General features: G+C 31.9%; 1 protein-coding gene across 5 annotated transcripts in view; it reads right to left on the bottom strand.

The window, feature by feature from the left end:
- LOC122037654 (helicase-like transcription factor CHR28) overlaps positions 1-19,797 on the bottom strand; it is a 46,902-nt gene that overhangs the window by 970 nt on the left and 26,135 nt on the right. For all 5 annotated transcript variants that reach the window (XM_042597161.1, XM_042597165.1, XM_042597163.1 and 2 more), the window contains 2 exons: positions 5,800-6,018; positions 46-555 (listed from right to left, as the gene is read on the bottom strand). In XM_042597161.1, the coding sequence (XP_042453095.1) occupies positions 46-555; positions 5,800-6,018 (729 nt within the window). The remainder of the gene's footprint in view (positions 1-45; positions 556-5,799; positions 6,019-19,797) is intronic.

The raw sequence follows: 19,797 nt of genomic DNA, 5'->3' as shown, positions 1-19,797 counted from the left end.
CAATACATAAGAATATAACTTTTTTTTTTTTTTTGATTATCTGACCTCTGGATCAGTGTTGAAGTCTTTTACAGCCTTGTCTCGTGACACAAGAGTCATTGTTCCATCAAGCCTCCTGTACTGTATTAGGTTTTCATTCAATGAAAGCTCGAGCAAGTCTAGCATGCTGGTCCACTGGGAGAAAACAATGGCCTTCTCCGGAACTTCAGTAGTCAAGTTTAATTGAGCAGAAGCAGAATCGCCTATAAGATCATGAACAGAACTTGAACTTTGACTTGCAATTGTCGTCAGTATATCAAGTGCTGCTTTAATTTTAGATGATACATAGCCACTATGGGTAATCTGTTGCTCATCAAATGTAGAACTGGTTGAAGTTTCATCATCAAAATTTTCACAGATGCAACTCTTCAGGGTACCACGTGAAAATACACAATCAGTACCAAGTATATCTTTACAACCAGGTGCAGGACACGTGTCACCAATTAAACGTTCTGATACACACTGGTAGCAGAAGACATGCCCACACATTGATACAACACCATCTTCTGGTGGATCCTATGAAAGGTACCAAATTGTTAGGCCTCAGTAGGACAACTGTAAAATAAATGACTAAACTTATGAAAATATTGCTAACTGAATAAGCTTCATTATAAAGTTAAAAGTTCTTAAGACAGAAAATATAAGTTTCTGCTACATAAAAGAAAAAGGTCTGTCATGGAAGTGTGAGCAAACTTGGAAAACATTTGATAATTAGATAAATAACTTCAAGCCCTAATGTGGATCGACTCATTTTCAAGCTAGCCTGGATGTCAAGCTGTTAACAGTGCACGAAGTAATAAACTTTGGCAAAAAACTCAAATTGAAGGTTAAATGGGAAAACAATAACCATATGTTACTGTAACTTTAATCCATGAATAATATTTTCAATTACAAGAATCATACTATCTAATTGTCAGATGTTAAGCACAAAATGGGTTATCCGAAGTTTAACCACTTAGTTTAAAACTATCAATTTGCATCAGTATGCACAGGTATTTATAGTATATCTGGTTGCCAGTTTGAAATATAAAATTGATAAGGAATTTAAAAGTCATTCTAGGGAATTGAATTGACAATTGATGGAATATGAATAATTATTCCTCAGTTTGGTTCACAAACAATAATTTGATTTCCTACATTTGGTTTATAGAGAGGTTGTAAATAATAAACAAGGAATAACTTTTACAATTATAAAATATACTGAATGTATTTTAATTGATTAGTCCAATTCCACACCATTTTGTGCGAATTATAAGAATATTATGTTAATGAGTCATACCATGAAATTTTAGAAAAGAATAATATAAAAAAGATTAAGGAGACTACGATGACCAAAAATCAATTTGGATTCATGCATTAAAGGTCGACAATAGAAGTTATACATCTTCTTAGATAACTAAAGTATCAAAAATAAAAGTAAAACTTACGCATAACATTTGTCGATCTAGAAAATGCACATGATAGTGTTTCGAGAAAAATTATGTGGAGAATTAAAAAATAAAAAAGTTAGTGTAACGTATATTGAAATAATTAAAGATATGTACGATAATGTAATGACAATAGTAAACACTCCAAGCGAATTAACTGAAGCGTTACCCGTAACGATAAGGTTAAATTAAGGATCAACTCTAAATCTCTATCTTTTTACAATAATAATGGATGAACTCACTAGACACATCCAAGACATGTTATCACATTGAAGGATGTTGTTTGCAGATGATATTGTTTTAATAGATGAGACACATAAAGGAGTAAATGTTAAATTTGAATTTTGACAGAAAACACCAAAAGTGAAAGATTTTAGACTTAATGAAGATAAAATATATGAAATTTAAGTTTAACAAATATTAGACGTAATAAGGTGATTGTTAAGATAGAAGATGACAAGTTATTTGTAACCGAGAGCTTTAAGTATTTAGGATCATTTTTGTAAAATAATAGAAATGCTGAGAGATGTCTTACATAGGATACAAGCAAGATGATTGAAATGAAAAAGAACGTTTGGTGTTTTGTTATCGGAAAGTACCTCTGAAATTTAAAGGAAAGTTCTACAAAATGACAATTAGACCTTCTAGATTATATGAAGCTAAATATTAGGCTATGACTCGAGCAAACAAAAGATGAGAGTCATAGAGATGAGGATGTTAAATTAGATGTACCATACAAGAATGGACAGGATAAGAAATGAAAACATTAAGGAGAAAGTCGAGGTTGTACCTATTGAAAGAAAACTCCGAAAAACACGTTTAAGACATATACTTAGCTAATAAATGTTCCAATTAGGCGATGTAAAATTATAACAAATATAGCCAATACACACATTAAAAGAGAAAGAAAATCAAAGAAAACTTGATTAACAATGATAAAATAAAATACAATTTATTGAAATAAAAATGATCGTAATATAATAAAAGATAAGAGCTCAATGGTGTACACAGATCCATATAGAGTGGAATAAGGCTTAGGTTGTTGGTTAGTCCAATTTCACACAATCGGGAACAATCCACTTGCTAAATCGATTTGCAGACTCATCCACTCATTTGACCCGAAGTTTAATTGACTTCTACAATTCATCTGCCCCATCTAAACAATTTGTCTTGACCAGACCAACCTAGGTAGGCTTGTTCACCCATTCAACCTATTGCTTGCTTGGTCCACCTACCATCGCTACTCCACTTGTCTATCTCCTATGTTCATTCATAATATTTTTTTTTGAAAATTAAATAGAAAAAATATATATTTTTATGAGAGATGAATAGAAGTTAATAGTTATTCATAGAAGAGAGCAAGAGAGCAAGGAATAGGTTGGAAGGATTTATGAGAATTTGTATTCTAAGTTCTTTTTCCTTTTGTAATTAAACATGAATATTTAATGGGAATTATTCTAATATGAAATAAAATAGCATTGCTATGATGCACTATTATAGTTCATTATAAGAGTTTGCCTAGACCTACCCACGGGTCGGATCTGAATCTGATCCGACCCAGAACCGCGAATGAGTCAGCAAGTCGTTTACCAGTTGACTTGGTTCAATGGACCAAAACCGTAACCGACCTATCTTTAGACAAGTCGGTTACGGGTTGGGCCCAAAGTGAACTAATAAATTGGCGATTCAAACCGATGATTTCAAAGTCAATTCACTAGTATTTTTGTTTTAAAAAAATATTATTTTGAGTGGTTTAGATTTTTTTTTTCAATGAGAATCTCTCATTTAATAATATTATAACATTTTAATAATATTAATGGTGTGATTCAATATAAACCAACTCATTTGCTTTAAATTTTTTAACGTGCACTATCTTTTAAGTGAAGCTAATCTTTCAGCCTATTTACCTTAAATTTTCTAATGTGGAACTATTCCACCTTTAACTCATTATATTTATTAATCCCAATTAACTCTCTTAATATGTCACTCATTGGTCTTATTCTATTTTTTTTTATTCATTCAACACATAACTTAGTTTATAGCGATCATTTGACTTATTTGATATATTCAATAATAATTTGCTAAGAAATATAATTTGTTCAACAATAAAATTATATATATATATAGTGAAGACTGAATGGAAGCCTTGGCGCAACGGTAAAATTGTTGCCATGTGACCAAAAGCTCACGGGTTTGAATCCTGAAAACAACCTCTTGCAAAAAAGCATGGTAAGGCTGCGTACAATGGATCCTTCCCTGGGACCCCGCATGGCGAGGGCTTCGTGCACCGGGCTGCCCTTTTTATATAGTGAAGGCTATCATCAAACAAAAAATTAATTAAAAAATATAACTGTGTGACATATATATCTCATCACACTAAAATATTAGCATTAGTTGGATAAAAAACCATTGGTATCAGGTGCAAAACCAAGTGGTCTTGGTCTATAATACATTATTATAGTAAAAGTGAAGATAGATCATAATTTGAAAATTATTTTACATCTTCCTTTCAATTTAGTGAAATAGACAGCAAGTGGTATTTTGATATTTTATGATGGTGGTGGCAAAAGACACAGTTATTTCATCCTCTATATTATAGCAAAGCTTCTCCAGTGTCAATTATTGGTGTAGAACAAATATTTAGTTCCAGAGCTAATATCTTAAATGGAAGACAATCTACTTTGGCTCCCAACTCTTTGGAAGCTCAAACGCTACTTGATGATTAGACGAAAGTTACAAAAGGAATACAACTTCCAAAAAACGAAGTAGAAAATTTTAATATCGAAGGAATTAATGAACTAAGTAGGATTTAATTCCCTTATATCTTAAGTGGTTACACAGGCAACTTAAATAAGTTCACGTTTTTTATTTTTCTATTTTTCCACATTTATAAATTTTTAAATATTTTTTTAATGAAATATAAATAATCTTGAAGCGTTGTGAACTATAAACTAAAATTGTAGCAAGCGGTTCTGAATCGTGAACCGTAACCACCTTTGAAGGTTAAGGTTAAGAGCTGAGATTTTTAAACCATTGAAGCAGCAGTCCTGAACGGTCACCATTGGTTCCGAACCATGGTCAAATCTAGGTTTGCCATCATGATGGCATACCAATTAATAGGTTGTAGATAGCGCTATCAGACTAGCATCTAAAGTTTTGATGTTGGTAATGAACACTGATAAAATTTACATAGACAAGCATTAAGTTCTAAGTCCATAAAGTAAAAAAATCATGTTTAAGTTTGATAATTGCCCAATTGGTCAAATTCCAATTAATACACTGCAGCATCTGAGGCTAGGCATTGCAAAATATTATAGATTTCAAGCTTTGATAAGCTAGCACTTGTGGAATGGTTTCAAAATCAGATCTGGAGAATCACGGTAAGATAAAGCAACAACCGTTTTTAAGAAAAAGTATCTTAGTGAACTTCAAGTGGGTCCATGTATTGGGCACAGAGGCAACAGCAGATGACCTTTTCTTACAAATCTTGCATTGCCCATGGATATTCCAAATCAAAAGGAATGATAAAGCTTTTACTAGAACATCTAGAATTTAAGTCAAGAAGATTGCAATAGAGATATAGTTAATTAGTTTCGCATTGCACTAGGGAACTTTAGCATGTGGTGAGCTGCATCCCCCTCTTGATTAACTAGAGCCCCTTTCTGAAGGCACAGGCTTGGGAAACGACATAACGTGTACTGACTACTGAACTACCAGTAGTAACTAATAAGCTGATAAATGGAAATAAACGTGTAGAACAATAAAATCATGTGGGGGAAGTCAGAAGTCGAACCAAATGTTTGTGCATAGGTAGGAGTACTAAACAATACTCAGTAATATCCACCCAACAGATACATATTCAAACTTATTAGATAATATTGTTGAATGGTACCAGGCACTATGGAATTTTCCCACCAGTTGGCATATCACATTATACAATATCTATAGGTTACTAACACTGTGGATCAGAGCATTTACAACATTGTTGATGTTTCTGTTTAAGTTACAAACCAAAAGTGTGGCGTATCTGACAAACAAGATGGAATTCAAGGTAATATGTTGTCAGAAAAATTTATACTCTATGAACATGCATTGATACTAATTTGTTTCTCTAATTTCTTATAGAAAGATATAGATATTGTTCCAATGATATTTTTTTGACTAATCTACAATTAAATCAATGCAACAATAGGGCAGCTTTTACGAGATTTAATAAGATTTATTAGACCAATCATCCAATTTTTTAAAAATTAAGATAATATATGTAAGGCACAAGAAAATAACTTGTCAAAATTCACAAGGATGCACATTCAGAATCAGTGTAGAGACTTACACTGCAGATGGTACAAATCGCCAAACCTTCCAACTGGTTACGTAAATTAATAAGCATTTCCCTGGGAAGTTGTCTTGCCATATCAAGTGAATCTTTTCCAATAGTATCTGTGTGAAATCCTTTAACTAGGAGGGGATGATCACAGGCTTGCCGAAGTCGCAGCAGAAGCATCAATATACTTGCATAATTTTGTTTCAACGTCCCCATGGCAGCAAATTCCTGCCGACATTCACAACTTCTATATAAGGAATATATAGTAAATGTTCCCAATAAAAAGGTTTTCCCCAGTAGAGGTTAATGGAACAAGGTGATCAGTTAGGAGAGGGATGAACATGCTCATTCTAGTGAAATTGTGATAACTAATTGATAGCACCATTTCGAACTAAAACTCCTACAGAGGATTTGGGCAAAAATTAATGAAATATGGAAATAACTATCTTGCACAGATAGAAATTATCTCACACCACGGTTAATCAAACTGAAATTTTATTAACAGAAAGATACCCAATGCACTGACAAAGCAACTTTTCTAGACAGCATCCTAACTAAAATAGCAAAGAAATAGCACTAATCAAGAAACATAATAATCTCATTAAACTACTACCAAATTAAAAATACCTATAGAACTCAAAACTTAATTAAAAGATATCAAATCACACAATATCCAAAACAGAACTGCCAAAATTAGTGACAATTCAAAACTTAAATGAATGTCATTTACTTCTTTACATCACCTACCATTTAAAGAAGGAAAGACATTAGTTTGAATTTGAGATTGTAATTGATTTTGGTAATTGTTACATTTTGGGTATTGTATATTTTGATATCTTTAAATTTAATAAGAGTTGGGTACCTTATAGTTTGGTAGTTGCTTAAGGAGAACATTGTATTTTCCAATTAGTAATATATTCTAGTTAGAGTTATCAATAAACATGATCATCTCAATGTATTAATTTTAAATTAATAAAATTTAAAATCCCAGAATTTCTGTGAGATAGTCTTTCTTTGCGTAAGGCATTTATCCTCACACTTCCTCAATTTCATCCAAATTATATGTGAATTTTGATTTGATTTGGTGTTGCACTTCCCTCTCCTGATAAAGATAATCCTTTTCAACTTAATAATAAAATTTTCAATCGAAATGTGCTATAAACACTTACAACACAAAGCAAATATAGCCCTCTTTAGTGATTGTTCAGCATTGTTGTCACCTTCATCATAATGTCAATTCCCAACTATTTGGAGTGGGTATATGATTGTATTTGTTCCAATGAGCTCTACTAATAATCAAACAAATTAAATTACTTTTATTACATCAATTAAAATATCCTTTCACATTCCTTCCTTTACCCCCAACACCTTCCATTATAATTGGCTGAACCCTCAGAATCTGTTGGTCACCTCTGAACATGCCTACACCATTTCAATTTACTTTCTCTTGTTTTATTAAAAAAAATAGCAAAAGAGATACATTTTAATCTGATTTAGTATTTCTGAAATGCTGCAAACTGCACTGCAGAATTTCTGAATTTACTCGATTACTATTAGTCAAAACGAACAACAGAGTATTTGTTGGCCATATTAAAGTACTTAGCTTAAATATAATGTTCAATAACAATGACAGAGACCACAATCAGAAAGATCCATCCATCAGGCTATGAATGGGATGTGAGGAGCAGTAATATGAGATGAGAAAAATAATTACTCCAAAAGCAAAGGATATGTTTGATGTTATAGCAGTAAAATAAATAAGCTTGCCAAAATCTTCAAAATCTGTATCAGAAATCTCTTAGACTATTAAAAGAGTTAAAGCCCAATTCTCTTTCTTCAATTAGATTAGCAGTCATTTCCTCTACTTCCTCTAAAGAAAGAGGACACCTTTCACATTATGTGCTAATTCAATTCCAAGAAAATGTTTAGGACTCCAAGATCTTCAGAAACAATTTTTTTCTGTCTTTTTATTTCCAAGACATACAAATTACTGCTGTCAGATTAGACAATAGTCATTAGTACCACATGGCTAATTTATTTATGCACTAAATTCTTGAGTTTTGTATATTCACACGTATGGTAAAATTACTTCCTGAAGAATAATTTTATTATATCACTTTTCTTATTAACCTGGTATCAGAACATCACTCCCCTTCTTGTTGCCTTCCTCATCTCCCATCTCCCATCCCCCATCCCCCATCCACTGCCATTTTTGTGTCAAACCTTTTGTTGTGACCAATGCAAGCATAATAACTTGTCCTCGCCATTCATATCCACAACTAAAACCCTTGTGTAAACCTGTGCTCAACCATTGTGCCACAACCAAAACCCATGGAATGACTTGATTCATACTTAGGAATCACATTTAAAATCAAAACCAACACCAGTGCAATGACTCGATTTTCTACTTTATTGTGAACATTTGCACATAGGGGGCCATACACAAGTCATAACTAGTACCAACACTCACACTTGCATTCTTCATCACAAGTAAACCCACGATCACATTTTTGTTAACCAACTAACTCCATGTGCACTTTCATGACACAACTTAACTCTACGTGCACTTTCGTGAACCAACCAACTCTGCATGCACTTTCATGATTAACTCCACATGCACTTTCATGATCAACTCCTCATGTCATGAACCAGCATGAGGCACTAACAACCTTCTTCTAAACCTGCTCTTCTAGTGATCATCCATTTTCTTCATGAAACCCAAGTTAAGCTTCTCCTAGATTGGTCCTCGATCATCATGAGCCCCAAACAATCTCTTCGTCACCTCTCTTTTTTGTTATCTCTCCCTCCCTATTCTAAGGATATGGTTATGTAAATTTCACAATTCTAATTTCAGGGAATCTTAGACAAATTTTTTTCTAGTGCAATCTCTATATGCACATCTAACCATAAAGCTTTTTATTGTGCCATATTCACATCTCTCATTGTGTTATCATACAACCTCACAACCAATAGTCCCATCAGAATCAGTATCAAAATTAATCATTCCGTGTTTATCATCTTTGGTGTCAACTTGAGATTCTTTTCGGTTCTCATACCCAGGGTAATTATCTCGCACATCTCTACCTTCTCATGAGAAAGATTAGGATTGGGATCAAATGTTCATAAGCAAACTTAATACTTCCCTCAATAAGATATTATTTATGTTCATTTATCATGAAAAACAAATAAACAATCAAACAAACTGAAAATTATATCTGCGCTTGACAATAAAAATGAAGAAATCTCAACACTTGTGAGCTGAAGTCATTTCGGTACATGAATAAAACCTGTAAACAATTGTATGAAAATATTTGTTTACAAGAAGAGGAAATGCTAACAAGTATTTAACGTGGTTTGGACCCTATGTCATGGCCCATTAACTCATTAAGTGGGTCACTTCTAAAAAATACCATACTTGTTCTGCTTTAAGAGGAAGAAGAAACCTCGTATTAAAACAACTTTCTGCTCTCTTACAAATGATAAAACTAACTCAACATAAACAAAAATCAAGCTCTTTTTAGATCATCAAGGACTCAAGAGTGCCTAGAAATTAAAAAAAAAAACAACTTATGAACAGACGATTGCATTATGAAAGTTGTATCTTTCAAGGTCCCCTTGCTTTCCTATTTATAGTTGCAAGCTAACCTTCAAACGTTAGATAAGATTAGACTTGCTGATCAGCTTTATTCTATGTTCAAATCTAGATTAGTTAACTGGATAAATTTGCAACTTATCTACCAACTGATAATATTTCCAATTGACACCAACCCAGTTCAATAGACTCAAATCCAAGTCACTCAACTCAATTGGTTACTTCTTGTTGCAGACCTTATCCTCCAACGAATACTTTTTGAGTCGACTCAGAACCTCTTTAGTCAACTCAATAACCTATTTCTAGCACACCATTATCTACTCGAGTAGACTTCAAAAGATTTAATTCTCTTCGAGTTGATTCAAGATGAAACAAAATCTCGTGAGTCGACTCAAGCTGAAACAAAACCTTGTGAGTAGAACGTCTACAATGGATGTCAAGAAGGCAACCACACTAAGTATTAACGTAAAGGCAAGCACATGCCCCCAGGGCGTAACGCAGACGGTGGGCGCATGACATCTCTGGCGAAATGGTCAGGGACCGATTCTCAGGAATTGACGACCTGGGGTTTACCCCATCATGCACTTATGGCTTGTGTACCTGCATTTACCTCCCTCCATATCCATGGGGCCGGCACTAGGGGGCCGCTAAGGTAGCGGATTTCTTCTAAAGACAAGTACACTAAGTATTCATATGACATAACATCTCCAAGTAGTAGTAGTAGTAGTAGATGATTTTTAGTAGGTATACATAGACATATCTCCTTAAACATAAGTTTGACACTATTGACTGTTCATCGCTTTTTGCAAAAGAGTTAAAAACGAAAAAGGATTAAAATCAATCAGAACCAAAGTGATTAAGATGGAGAATGTAAGAACCATAATTTCAAAATTATTATAAAGGTCACAGATATTTGCATAAAATTCACTCCAAGTACACCTCAACAAAATGATATTGTGAAAAGGAAGAATTGTGCACTTCGGGCATCTCGGTCCATGTTGAACAAGTACTCTTTCCTGAGATACTTTTGTGCCGAGAATTTTCATACTACATGTCATGTTCAAAATAACATAAATATTTCCATTCCTTCTTAGTGAAAACCTCATATAAACTTTGTCTATGGAAGTGTACTCTCAATTAAGAATCTCAGGTTATTTGGTAGTAAGATATATCTTTAAATACTAAGGATCACTTTGGCAATAATCAAGCACTTAGGTTATTTGGTAGAAGAGTCACCTAATGTTCATCGTTTACATCCTTTTAGCTACCACCTCTTAATATCTACAACTACCTCTGAAAACCTGGGATATCAACAAGAACCAAACATACATATGCATAGGAAAAACCAACAAAGGAGAGCAAGAGAATAAACCAAGAAGGATGAGCCCAGGAAGATGATTAGAAGAAATAATTCAACCACTCTTAAAAGTCTACAAGAAGAACCCAAATATCCCCTTGAAAAGTTAATAGGAGATAGCTCCCAAGGGTAAGGATGAGATCTCATTTTAGACGTGTAGATAGCAATGTAGCATTCATCTCTCAAATTGAGCTAAAAAACATAGAAGAAGCATTGCTTGATCTAGATCAAGATACAAGATGAATTAGCCTTAAGACCTTATAATTGTTCAACCATTCGAATTTGTCAGATTTTTATGAATAAACTTTATGATGAAATGGACGTGTGATTTGAAATAAGGCTAGAGTAGTGGCCGAACATTTCAAGCAAGTAGATTATGATGAGACTCATGCTCCAGTAACACAACTCGAATCAATTTATATGCTTTTGACTTTTACAACATTAAAGGTCTTACACTCTTTCAAATGGATATAAATTATGCATTTTTTTAATGGATTTATAAAAAAAAAATTTGTGAAACAATCACATACTTTTGAAGATTTGCAAAATCTAAATCATGTTTTAGACTAAAAAGACATTATTTGGTTTGAAACTAAGTCCCTCAAGCTTGGTATATAAATTTTTTAAGTTTTCTTATCTCAAAATATTTTTAACTAGGTGCAGTTCACCTTACATTAGTTATTTAAGACAAAAATAAAATTATTTATTAAATACAAAAAAAAATATGGTATTTTTATTGCACGACTTTATGTAGATGATATCATTTCTGTTCAACTAATAAAGAATTTTTTAATATGTCTACCACTCTCATGGAGAGTGATTTCATGATAAGCGAAAATTAAATGTATTATTGGGACTTCAAATAAGGCAAAGAAAGCATCATGAGATCTATGTTCATCAAACCATGTATGCAAAGGAGTTCATCAAATGATTTGAAATGAAAAATGTAAAAGGCTGTCAACACCTATAGAAACAAAAATAAAAATTGGACAATGATCTGAATGGTAAAAGTGTTGATTTTGAAATAGAAAAATTAGAAGTTTAATTGTAAGGATATTATATTTAACCGAACTTTATTTTGATGGTAGGATTATTCATTATGTTTCAATCGGTTCCTAAAGAGTCCAAACTTGTGGTAATTAAGAGAATCTTAAGGTATCTCAAGGGCACTCTTAATCCCAGTCATTAGTATTCAAGGAGTGATTCATTTGACCTTATAGGTTACTTCAACTTCGACTATGTGAGTTGGAAGTTGGATAGGAAAAACACTAGTGAAAGGTGTCAACTCCTTAGATCCTCCCTAGTAAGTTAAAGTAGTCACAAATACCATTGGATTGCACTATCAACCACCAAGGCCAAGTCATAGCTATGGGAGAATGCATGACACAATTATTGTAGATGGTGTATAAAGGAAGATCTTAGATTAGCATAAAGAGTAGTGTGCAACTACTATGTGAAAATTTTAATACCTAACAAAAAATTGTATGTATATTGTATTCATCATTCTAGGGCAAAGCATATTAAAATCAAGCACCATTATATGACATGACACCAAATTATATTGAATCCAAGTTAAATATCCTCATTTATTCACTAAACCCCTTTCTAGGTTGGGTTCATTTTTGTTTATATACATATGCCTGTTAATACCATTGGACTATGTGAGTTGCAAGTTGGATAGGAAAAACACTAGTGGAAGGTGTCAACTCCTTAGATCCTCCCTAGTAAGTTAAAGTAGTCACAAATACCATTGGATTGCACTATCAACCAACAAGGCCAAGTCATAGCTATGGGAGAATGCATGACACAATTATTGTAGACGGTGTATGAATGAAGATCTTAGATTAGCATAAAGAGTAGTGTGCAGCTACTATGTGAAAATTTTAATACCTAATAAAAAAATGTATACATATCGCATTCATCATTCTAGGCCAAAGCATATTAAAATCAAGCACCATTATATGACATGACACCAAATTATATTGAATCCAAGTTAAATATCCTCATTTATTCACTAAACCCCTTTCTAGGTTGGGTTCATTTTTGTTTATATACATATGCCTGATAATACTTTGAACTTTAAATGGCATAATCACAGGACGTGTAGAACAATTATGGTGATACCTTGATCTCATCTCATTAAAACATCTCAGCAACCATGATCTTAGTTATGATGCATTTATTAGGTTAATGTCATTAAAATATATAAATCATGAAAATGACAAATAATGAGAATAGGAATAGTTCAAATGATCATAGAAATGTCCCTTATTTTATAATCAAACTAATTTTTCAAATAATTTAAAATTTTTAAAAAGTTTAAATTTTAGTATCTTATTGCAAAAATTATGCTTGAAAGCATTTACATCTAATATTCTCTTAGTTTTGCTGGAAAGGTAAATTTCACAACCATATATTTGATGCTAAATTACAACACAAAAAATATTAAATTTTTAAATAATTTTAGACTTAGTATCATTTTTCAAAAATGAGGTTTGTCTATCATAGATTTCACTTTATTAGTCATAGAGATGTAGCACCGTCCAAGTGTCAAGAATAAAGTTATCTTAGCTAATATATGTCCACTTCCCAAGATGCAATTCAAGAAAGATAATCATCATATTACCTTATACTATTTACCTCTTTGTAAAAAAATAGTTTTCCAATATATTTTTCTTCCATTTTATAATAAGCAAAGATACTTTTGATAAGATCATGGTTTTGAGAAGTGGTCTAGACCACTTAGGCATTTCCAACAGGCCTCTGCTTCACCTATTGTGTAAGCAGTCATTGTTAGGTGGGTATTTTAAAAATGGAGATAGGTAGACCAGCAATGCATTGATTGGGAAAAGGGTGGGTTCGGTGATTGAAAAGGCTCATTCAGTAGGAGAATAGGAATGATTTGGTGGTGACTTACAAGTCAATCCCTTCTCTTCTCCTTCTCATGCTGAAACACTTTTACACTGAAACCCCTTATTCAGTTCTTCTCCCTGACACTTCTACACTCAACATCGTCGGTTTTCTCAATTATTCCACACACGATACCTCTACACAAAAACAGTGTCACCGTTCATTGAAACTCTGCTCATGATGCCTCTACACGCATCAAACCCAATGTTATCACCACTGTGACTACATCTGCAACACTTTCAAATCCACAGCGTTGAGACTCCTTCACAGCATCCCTATTAGTGCACAGCATCCCTATAGTGCACAGCATCCATCTAAACCAGTAATTAGTCACAGTCCACCCATAACAACCAACCACATTCACATAACAGTAATCAGTAACTTGGGTGCTTTGCAACAGTCGTAACCCCACCCACGACAGTAATCAGACACATCCAGTACTGTTTCACCCGTTCACTAACAGCAGTAACTGAACAACCTTCAGTTAATTTTGCCCTTTTTGATTCCCTTCACAGCAGCCCTTTTTTCTTATTTTACTTCTCATTTTAGATCTCCGATTTTATAATTTTATCTGCTTGTCATGTTTTGTTTATTGTTTAGTGAATTTAAAGTATGAAAACAACCTCAACTCAACACAAGATAGTAAGTTCTGATTTCTATAGACCTTAATATTGTTAAGTGCAAATTTTGTGGCAAAGAAACCAAAGGAGTCTCCAGATTTAAGCATCACCTTGCTTGTATTTAAAGTAATGTTGTGGGTTATTAATAGCTAAAAGCTAACAAAGTGATCCTTGCATTGGAGTCAATCAAAAAGAAGAATGACAAGGTAAACTTGTTTCAGGAAGAAAGCCTGTAGGTTAATATTTCATGGAAAAAAATCCAAGGAATGGGTGATAAAAGGCTAAGAATTAAAGGACCACTGGATCGATTCACAGATAATGATCCAGAAATAGTTGTGGCATCACAATATTCAACAAAGAAAAGCCACAACAAAGATAAATTTGCCAAGGAAGAAAGGAATAGTGTCAACCAGTATATTGCTAAATGGTTCTATGAAGCAGGTATTTCATTTTATGCAGCTTCCTTGAAGTCTTTCCATACTGTGATAGAGGCAATCAATGAAATGATCTTATCTATAAAAGTTGAACTCTTTATGATCTCGGTGAACCTTTACTTAAGAAAGAAGTGGTAAAGATCAAAGAATATTTATAAGTCCATATGGATACTTGGAAGAGAGCCGGTTGTACTATTATGACCGGCTTGTGTTTTCATGGACAGATAAAAAGAGCAGGAGCATTACAAACTTGTTTGTATATTATGAATTAGGCACGAATTTCTTGAAATCTATTGATGCATTTGAGGAGTGCCACACATTTTTTACGATTGTTGATAAATATATGGAGGTTAGGGAACAGAGTGTTTCGGATAGTAACACAATGCTGTGGAAAATTTAGCTATTGAAAAGGCTGATAAAAAAGGACCGACTATATATATTTTTGTCTTTTTGTAGTTCATACAATTGATTTGATGCTTGAGGAGGTTGGTAAGGAAAAAATAAACCATATAATTGACAAGCTAAGAACTATCATTGTTTTTAAATACAATCACCGTAAGACTTTTAGCATAATGAGTCACTTCAGTCACCATAGGACTTTTGAGCATAACACCTTACTTCACTCAAAAAAAATAAGGACCTTGTGCGAGCTAGAATCGTAAGGTTTACAACTTTTCTTTTACTGCAAAGTGTTCTGGATGCAAGGAAAAAGATAAGGATGATATTTCTTCAGAAGAGTAACTGCAATATAAATGATCTAGAAGTGTTAAAGGCTTATTGTGATGAGCAAGTTTGTCAGGTGTGAATTTTACACTTTTGGTATTTTTGTATTAGTAAAGTTATAGGATTTTTATGCAAATAAAAGGCCGATAATGAGATTTACATATAATGATATAAAGGATGCTAAAAAGAAAATAATAGCCTTTTTTTAAGAATGTGAAAATTTCTTAGAAGTCATATGAATCTTATTGAGGAATATATATAGAGGAAATTTGATAGTGCTCTAAATTTTCTTATTGCCTTAATCCTTATTATTTTAGGGACTATTAGGAAATAGTGTCTGATAGCGCTATCATGGATGATATTCTCACACGTGTATGCCTTTCCATCCTTCTTGATCCTACCATCCAGGATAATGTGATGTGATAAGTATAGAATTGAAGGCATATAGAATGCATTTGGACTCTTTAGAATACCACTACTGAGGTAGAGGTCAAAGAATGATAAAAATTTAGCCAAAGTAATTCTTACTATTTAGTTAAATTTGTTAGTCATTTTGAGTAAATTCTAGAATTTTACTAATATTATTTATTAATTTAATCTAATAGAACATGGGGGTCAATTTGAATTAGGTATTCTCCATTTATAAGTAATGCCAATCAACATTCTAAAGCTACTATGCAACCCCTCTGGGTGTGAGGGGAATTAAAGTGCATTTAAAAGGGCATATGAGAATTATGATCATTGTTTACTTTGAAATTTTTTAAACACAAGGTTTCAAATTTTGAGTTGAGCCGAAGTTGTGGTCTTTGACCAAAACAATATATAATTTTGACACGGTATCAAACCGTGTCTATAGGGTTTCAATACTTATTTAACTAAATTATTAATTTTTATTATGATTAAATTTGTATTATAATAAATTCTTTATTTGATAATTAATGATATTGTTAATATATATTTGTTTTTTCTTTATGATTAATTTGATTATCTCAGTTTTTATGATTAAAATGTTTATAATCTTTAATTTTAATTTCTAGCTTAAATTATATTTCTTTCATTTTATAATAACTTACATAACTACTCTATAAACTAGCATGCTTTACTTTCAAATTCAGCAAAATAAAGTAATGTATTTTCATATTTGAAAGAAGAAATCCAAGAAGTTAATGATGTAATTTTATTTGAAATGAACTATATTTTAATTAATTTATATATTTGCGTTCAAAATTTATTTGCAAGCATTTAATAGAGGATTAAATATTACTTTCATATTTTGTTTGGTAAAAACCTAAATAAAAAACTCTTAAACGCTGCTAAAAAATTTCAAATTTTATTATTAAGAATAATAGAACAAAACAAAAATTAGGAGTATAATATTATATTTAAATTTTTTTAAATTAAATATATAAAACTCGATTTGAACTTAACAAAATTAACATTGAAAATTTTAGGTTTAATTTTTTTTCAACAAAATCACATTTAAATTTGAAAAAAAAATTATCTAACTAAAAATTATGGAAAAAATAAATGATTTTTAAATTTAATTAAATATTTTTTATTTAATCAAAGTAGCATGTGGAACTCTAGTTATTTTTCGAATTAATCTTTTGAAAACATAGGCATTTAGTATATGTCATTAATTATTTCTTATCTTATGTTATTTCTTTCAGTCTCTTCTTTATAAAAGTTTGACTATGAAAAAATATCCATCAATGTTGAATACCAAATTTTATCCTATTTAAATTTTTATGTTTTTAATTATTTTTTAAAATTTTAAATACTAATTAAGTTAGATTAAACTAATATGTTAAGTTTTATGGTCATTTTTTTAGGGTTAAATAGAGCTCATCAAGTAGAAATGATATGATTATAATCAAGCGGGTTCAAACCAAACTCGATTTGAATTTATTTAAAACTAAATAAAGTTTATATATAGGAAAGTTCAATTCACTTGTATTTAATTAGGTTAATTGCATTTTTAGAAAGTTAGAAAATTATATAACTATTTAATTATGTTTATATTTTTCTCTTGATCCCCTTACTCCCTCCCCTTCTCCACTAGTTTTCACACTAGCGGCTAAGCTGCCAATACTCAAAGTCGTATGTCATCCACCTCCTATATTGTTTGTTGATCCCTTTGTCGAAGAGGGCACCGCCCTTACGACAACAATCGTTACCCCTACCTCCAACAACATGCACTTAGTCGACCACTCGTAGAGACTACTATTACACCAACCTCTACCGCCCCTCCAACATCTCTATCTTTTCAGACCGGACTTTCTCTTGTGGTTTAAAATTTCAAGTCTGTATCGGAGATTCGGTGTATGACATACGATTTCAATATTGTATCATACCGTGTCGATGATTTAGGCATTTTTAAATATAAAATATATTAACTAAAAATAAAATATTTAACGTAAATATTTTAAAAAGAAAAATATATAAAAATTAATATTTAAAATATATATAGAGAGAGATAAATAAATAAATACAACAACAACAACCAAACCTTATTTCACTAAGTGAGGTCGGCAAATAAATAAATAAAAATTTTATTATATATTTTATAATTAAAATAATAAAATATTTAGTTAATTAGATAATTTCATTAGAGTTTAATTAAGTCTTTTTAGATAATTCCTATCATAGTTAAGAGTTAATTAAAAAACCCCTAGCCCGCTCACGCGACTCCTCCGAGGGAATTGCACGACACCTCCACGATATTTTTTAAATATAAAATATAATAATTAAAAAATATATTTAAAAAATAAAAAAAAATATTTAAAAAAAATGGAGATAAATAAATAAATTACTGTATATTTTTAGAATTAAAATAAACAAAATATATAATTAATTAGATAATTTTATTAGGGTTTAATTAAGCCACTTGAGATTATCTCAGTCGTAGCTAAGAGTTGATTGAGATAATCAATGCTAAGTTATCAATTTTAATTTAAAAACCCGCACTTGCTCCGCCCAGTGCAACCCCTCTGGCACGACTGTGGGGTCACGCAAGCCTTCCACGGCGACAGCTTGACACAATATTTTAATCCATGCTTCCTCTTCTTATTCTCTCCTCTTTATCTTTCTTTTCAATTTCTCTCATTCCCAAGCCAAAGCTCTTCATGCCAAACCATTCTGCTTGTTTGTTTGTTTGTCAATGAGCAAAATATAAACTCTGCTTGTGCCAATAGGCATAGCTCGACACTTGAAATTGTGATTGTACATAATTTATCAATAAATAAATGGATTTCTTTTTTGTCGATTCATACAAAGTGAACAAAGGAATTAGTTGTAATGAAAATAAATGATATAGTGTATATCCAATTTGATGAAAGATTGATGAATTTAAAAATATATATATATTAAGAAGAACCCCCTTAGAGTTAAAAGATGTCAGTAGTGCCAGAGAATGAATGAACGAGGATATAAGAGGAAGTAGTTTTTTTCAGGCTTGACATAGGATATAGTTCCAAAACCTTCAAGAGCTAATCAGCTTTCTCAAGAGAGGAGAAGCTATAAGCTAGTTGATCCCTCTACAAGTGAAGACTATGAAGAAGAGGTTAATTCTGAGGATAAAAAAGTAAGGTGGCTAATGAGGAATTTAATGGGATTTTCTGGATAGTTTTTTTTCTCTATAGAGTGCTTTGTTACTTATAACTTATGAACTTAGTTTATTGTAAACTTGTGTATGACACTAGTTAGCTTTTTCACGTTTAAATATTTTAGCATGATGACATTATTTTTTGCATGATGGCACTACCTATTTTAATAATATTTTAATACCAACCACCTAAGGACCAAGTGACTACGGCCTAAAAATAATATTTTCTTGCTAAAAAAATAATATATGTATAATATTAATTGCATAATCCACCTAAGCAATTTACCTTTATTTGGAATGATGCAAACATTTGCAAGCATAAGTGGTTTAGGCAGCCATGGACCCTTCCACACTGCTTATGTGGCTGCCCAAACCTCTTGTTGAACCATTAAATTTGATATAAATGAATCTATAGCAATAACTTCTTTGAAATAAATGTGAGCGCCTAGATTTTCAGTTTTCCTATCATTTTTTTCTCATACATGCATACATTGCGTCTTAAATGGAGATCAACCAGTTAAGCATTAGGTTGCACATCTAAGTCAATTGCATATCTCAACTATTGTGATATATTCACTATATATGAGCTATACAAACTTTATAAGAGGTGACTATATCTCCAGCTCACATGTGAAAATAGAACCAAAAAAGCAATCACCTTTCTTTCTTTCTAGCCATATCCCATATTCCCATGCATAAAGTTGTTTCCCGAACTTATGGAGAAGAAAGTAAGAGCTAGCATTATTCTACAAATTATGAGTTAGCAT

This window comes from Zingiber officinale, unplaced genomic scaffold (genome assembly GCF_018446385.1).
Source record: "Zingiber officinale cultivar Zhangliang unplaced genomic scaffold, Zo_v1.1 ctg71, whole genome shotgun sequence".
Lineage (NCBI taxonomy): Eukaryota > Viridiplantae > Streptophyta > Magnoliopsida > Zingiberales > Zingiberaceae > Zingiber > Zingiber officinale.
This window is presented reverse-complemented; position numbering and strand designations above follow the sequence as displayed.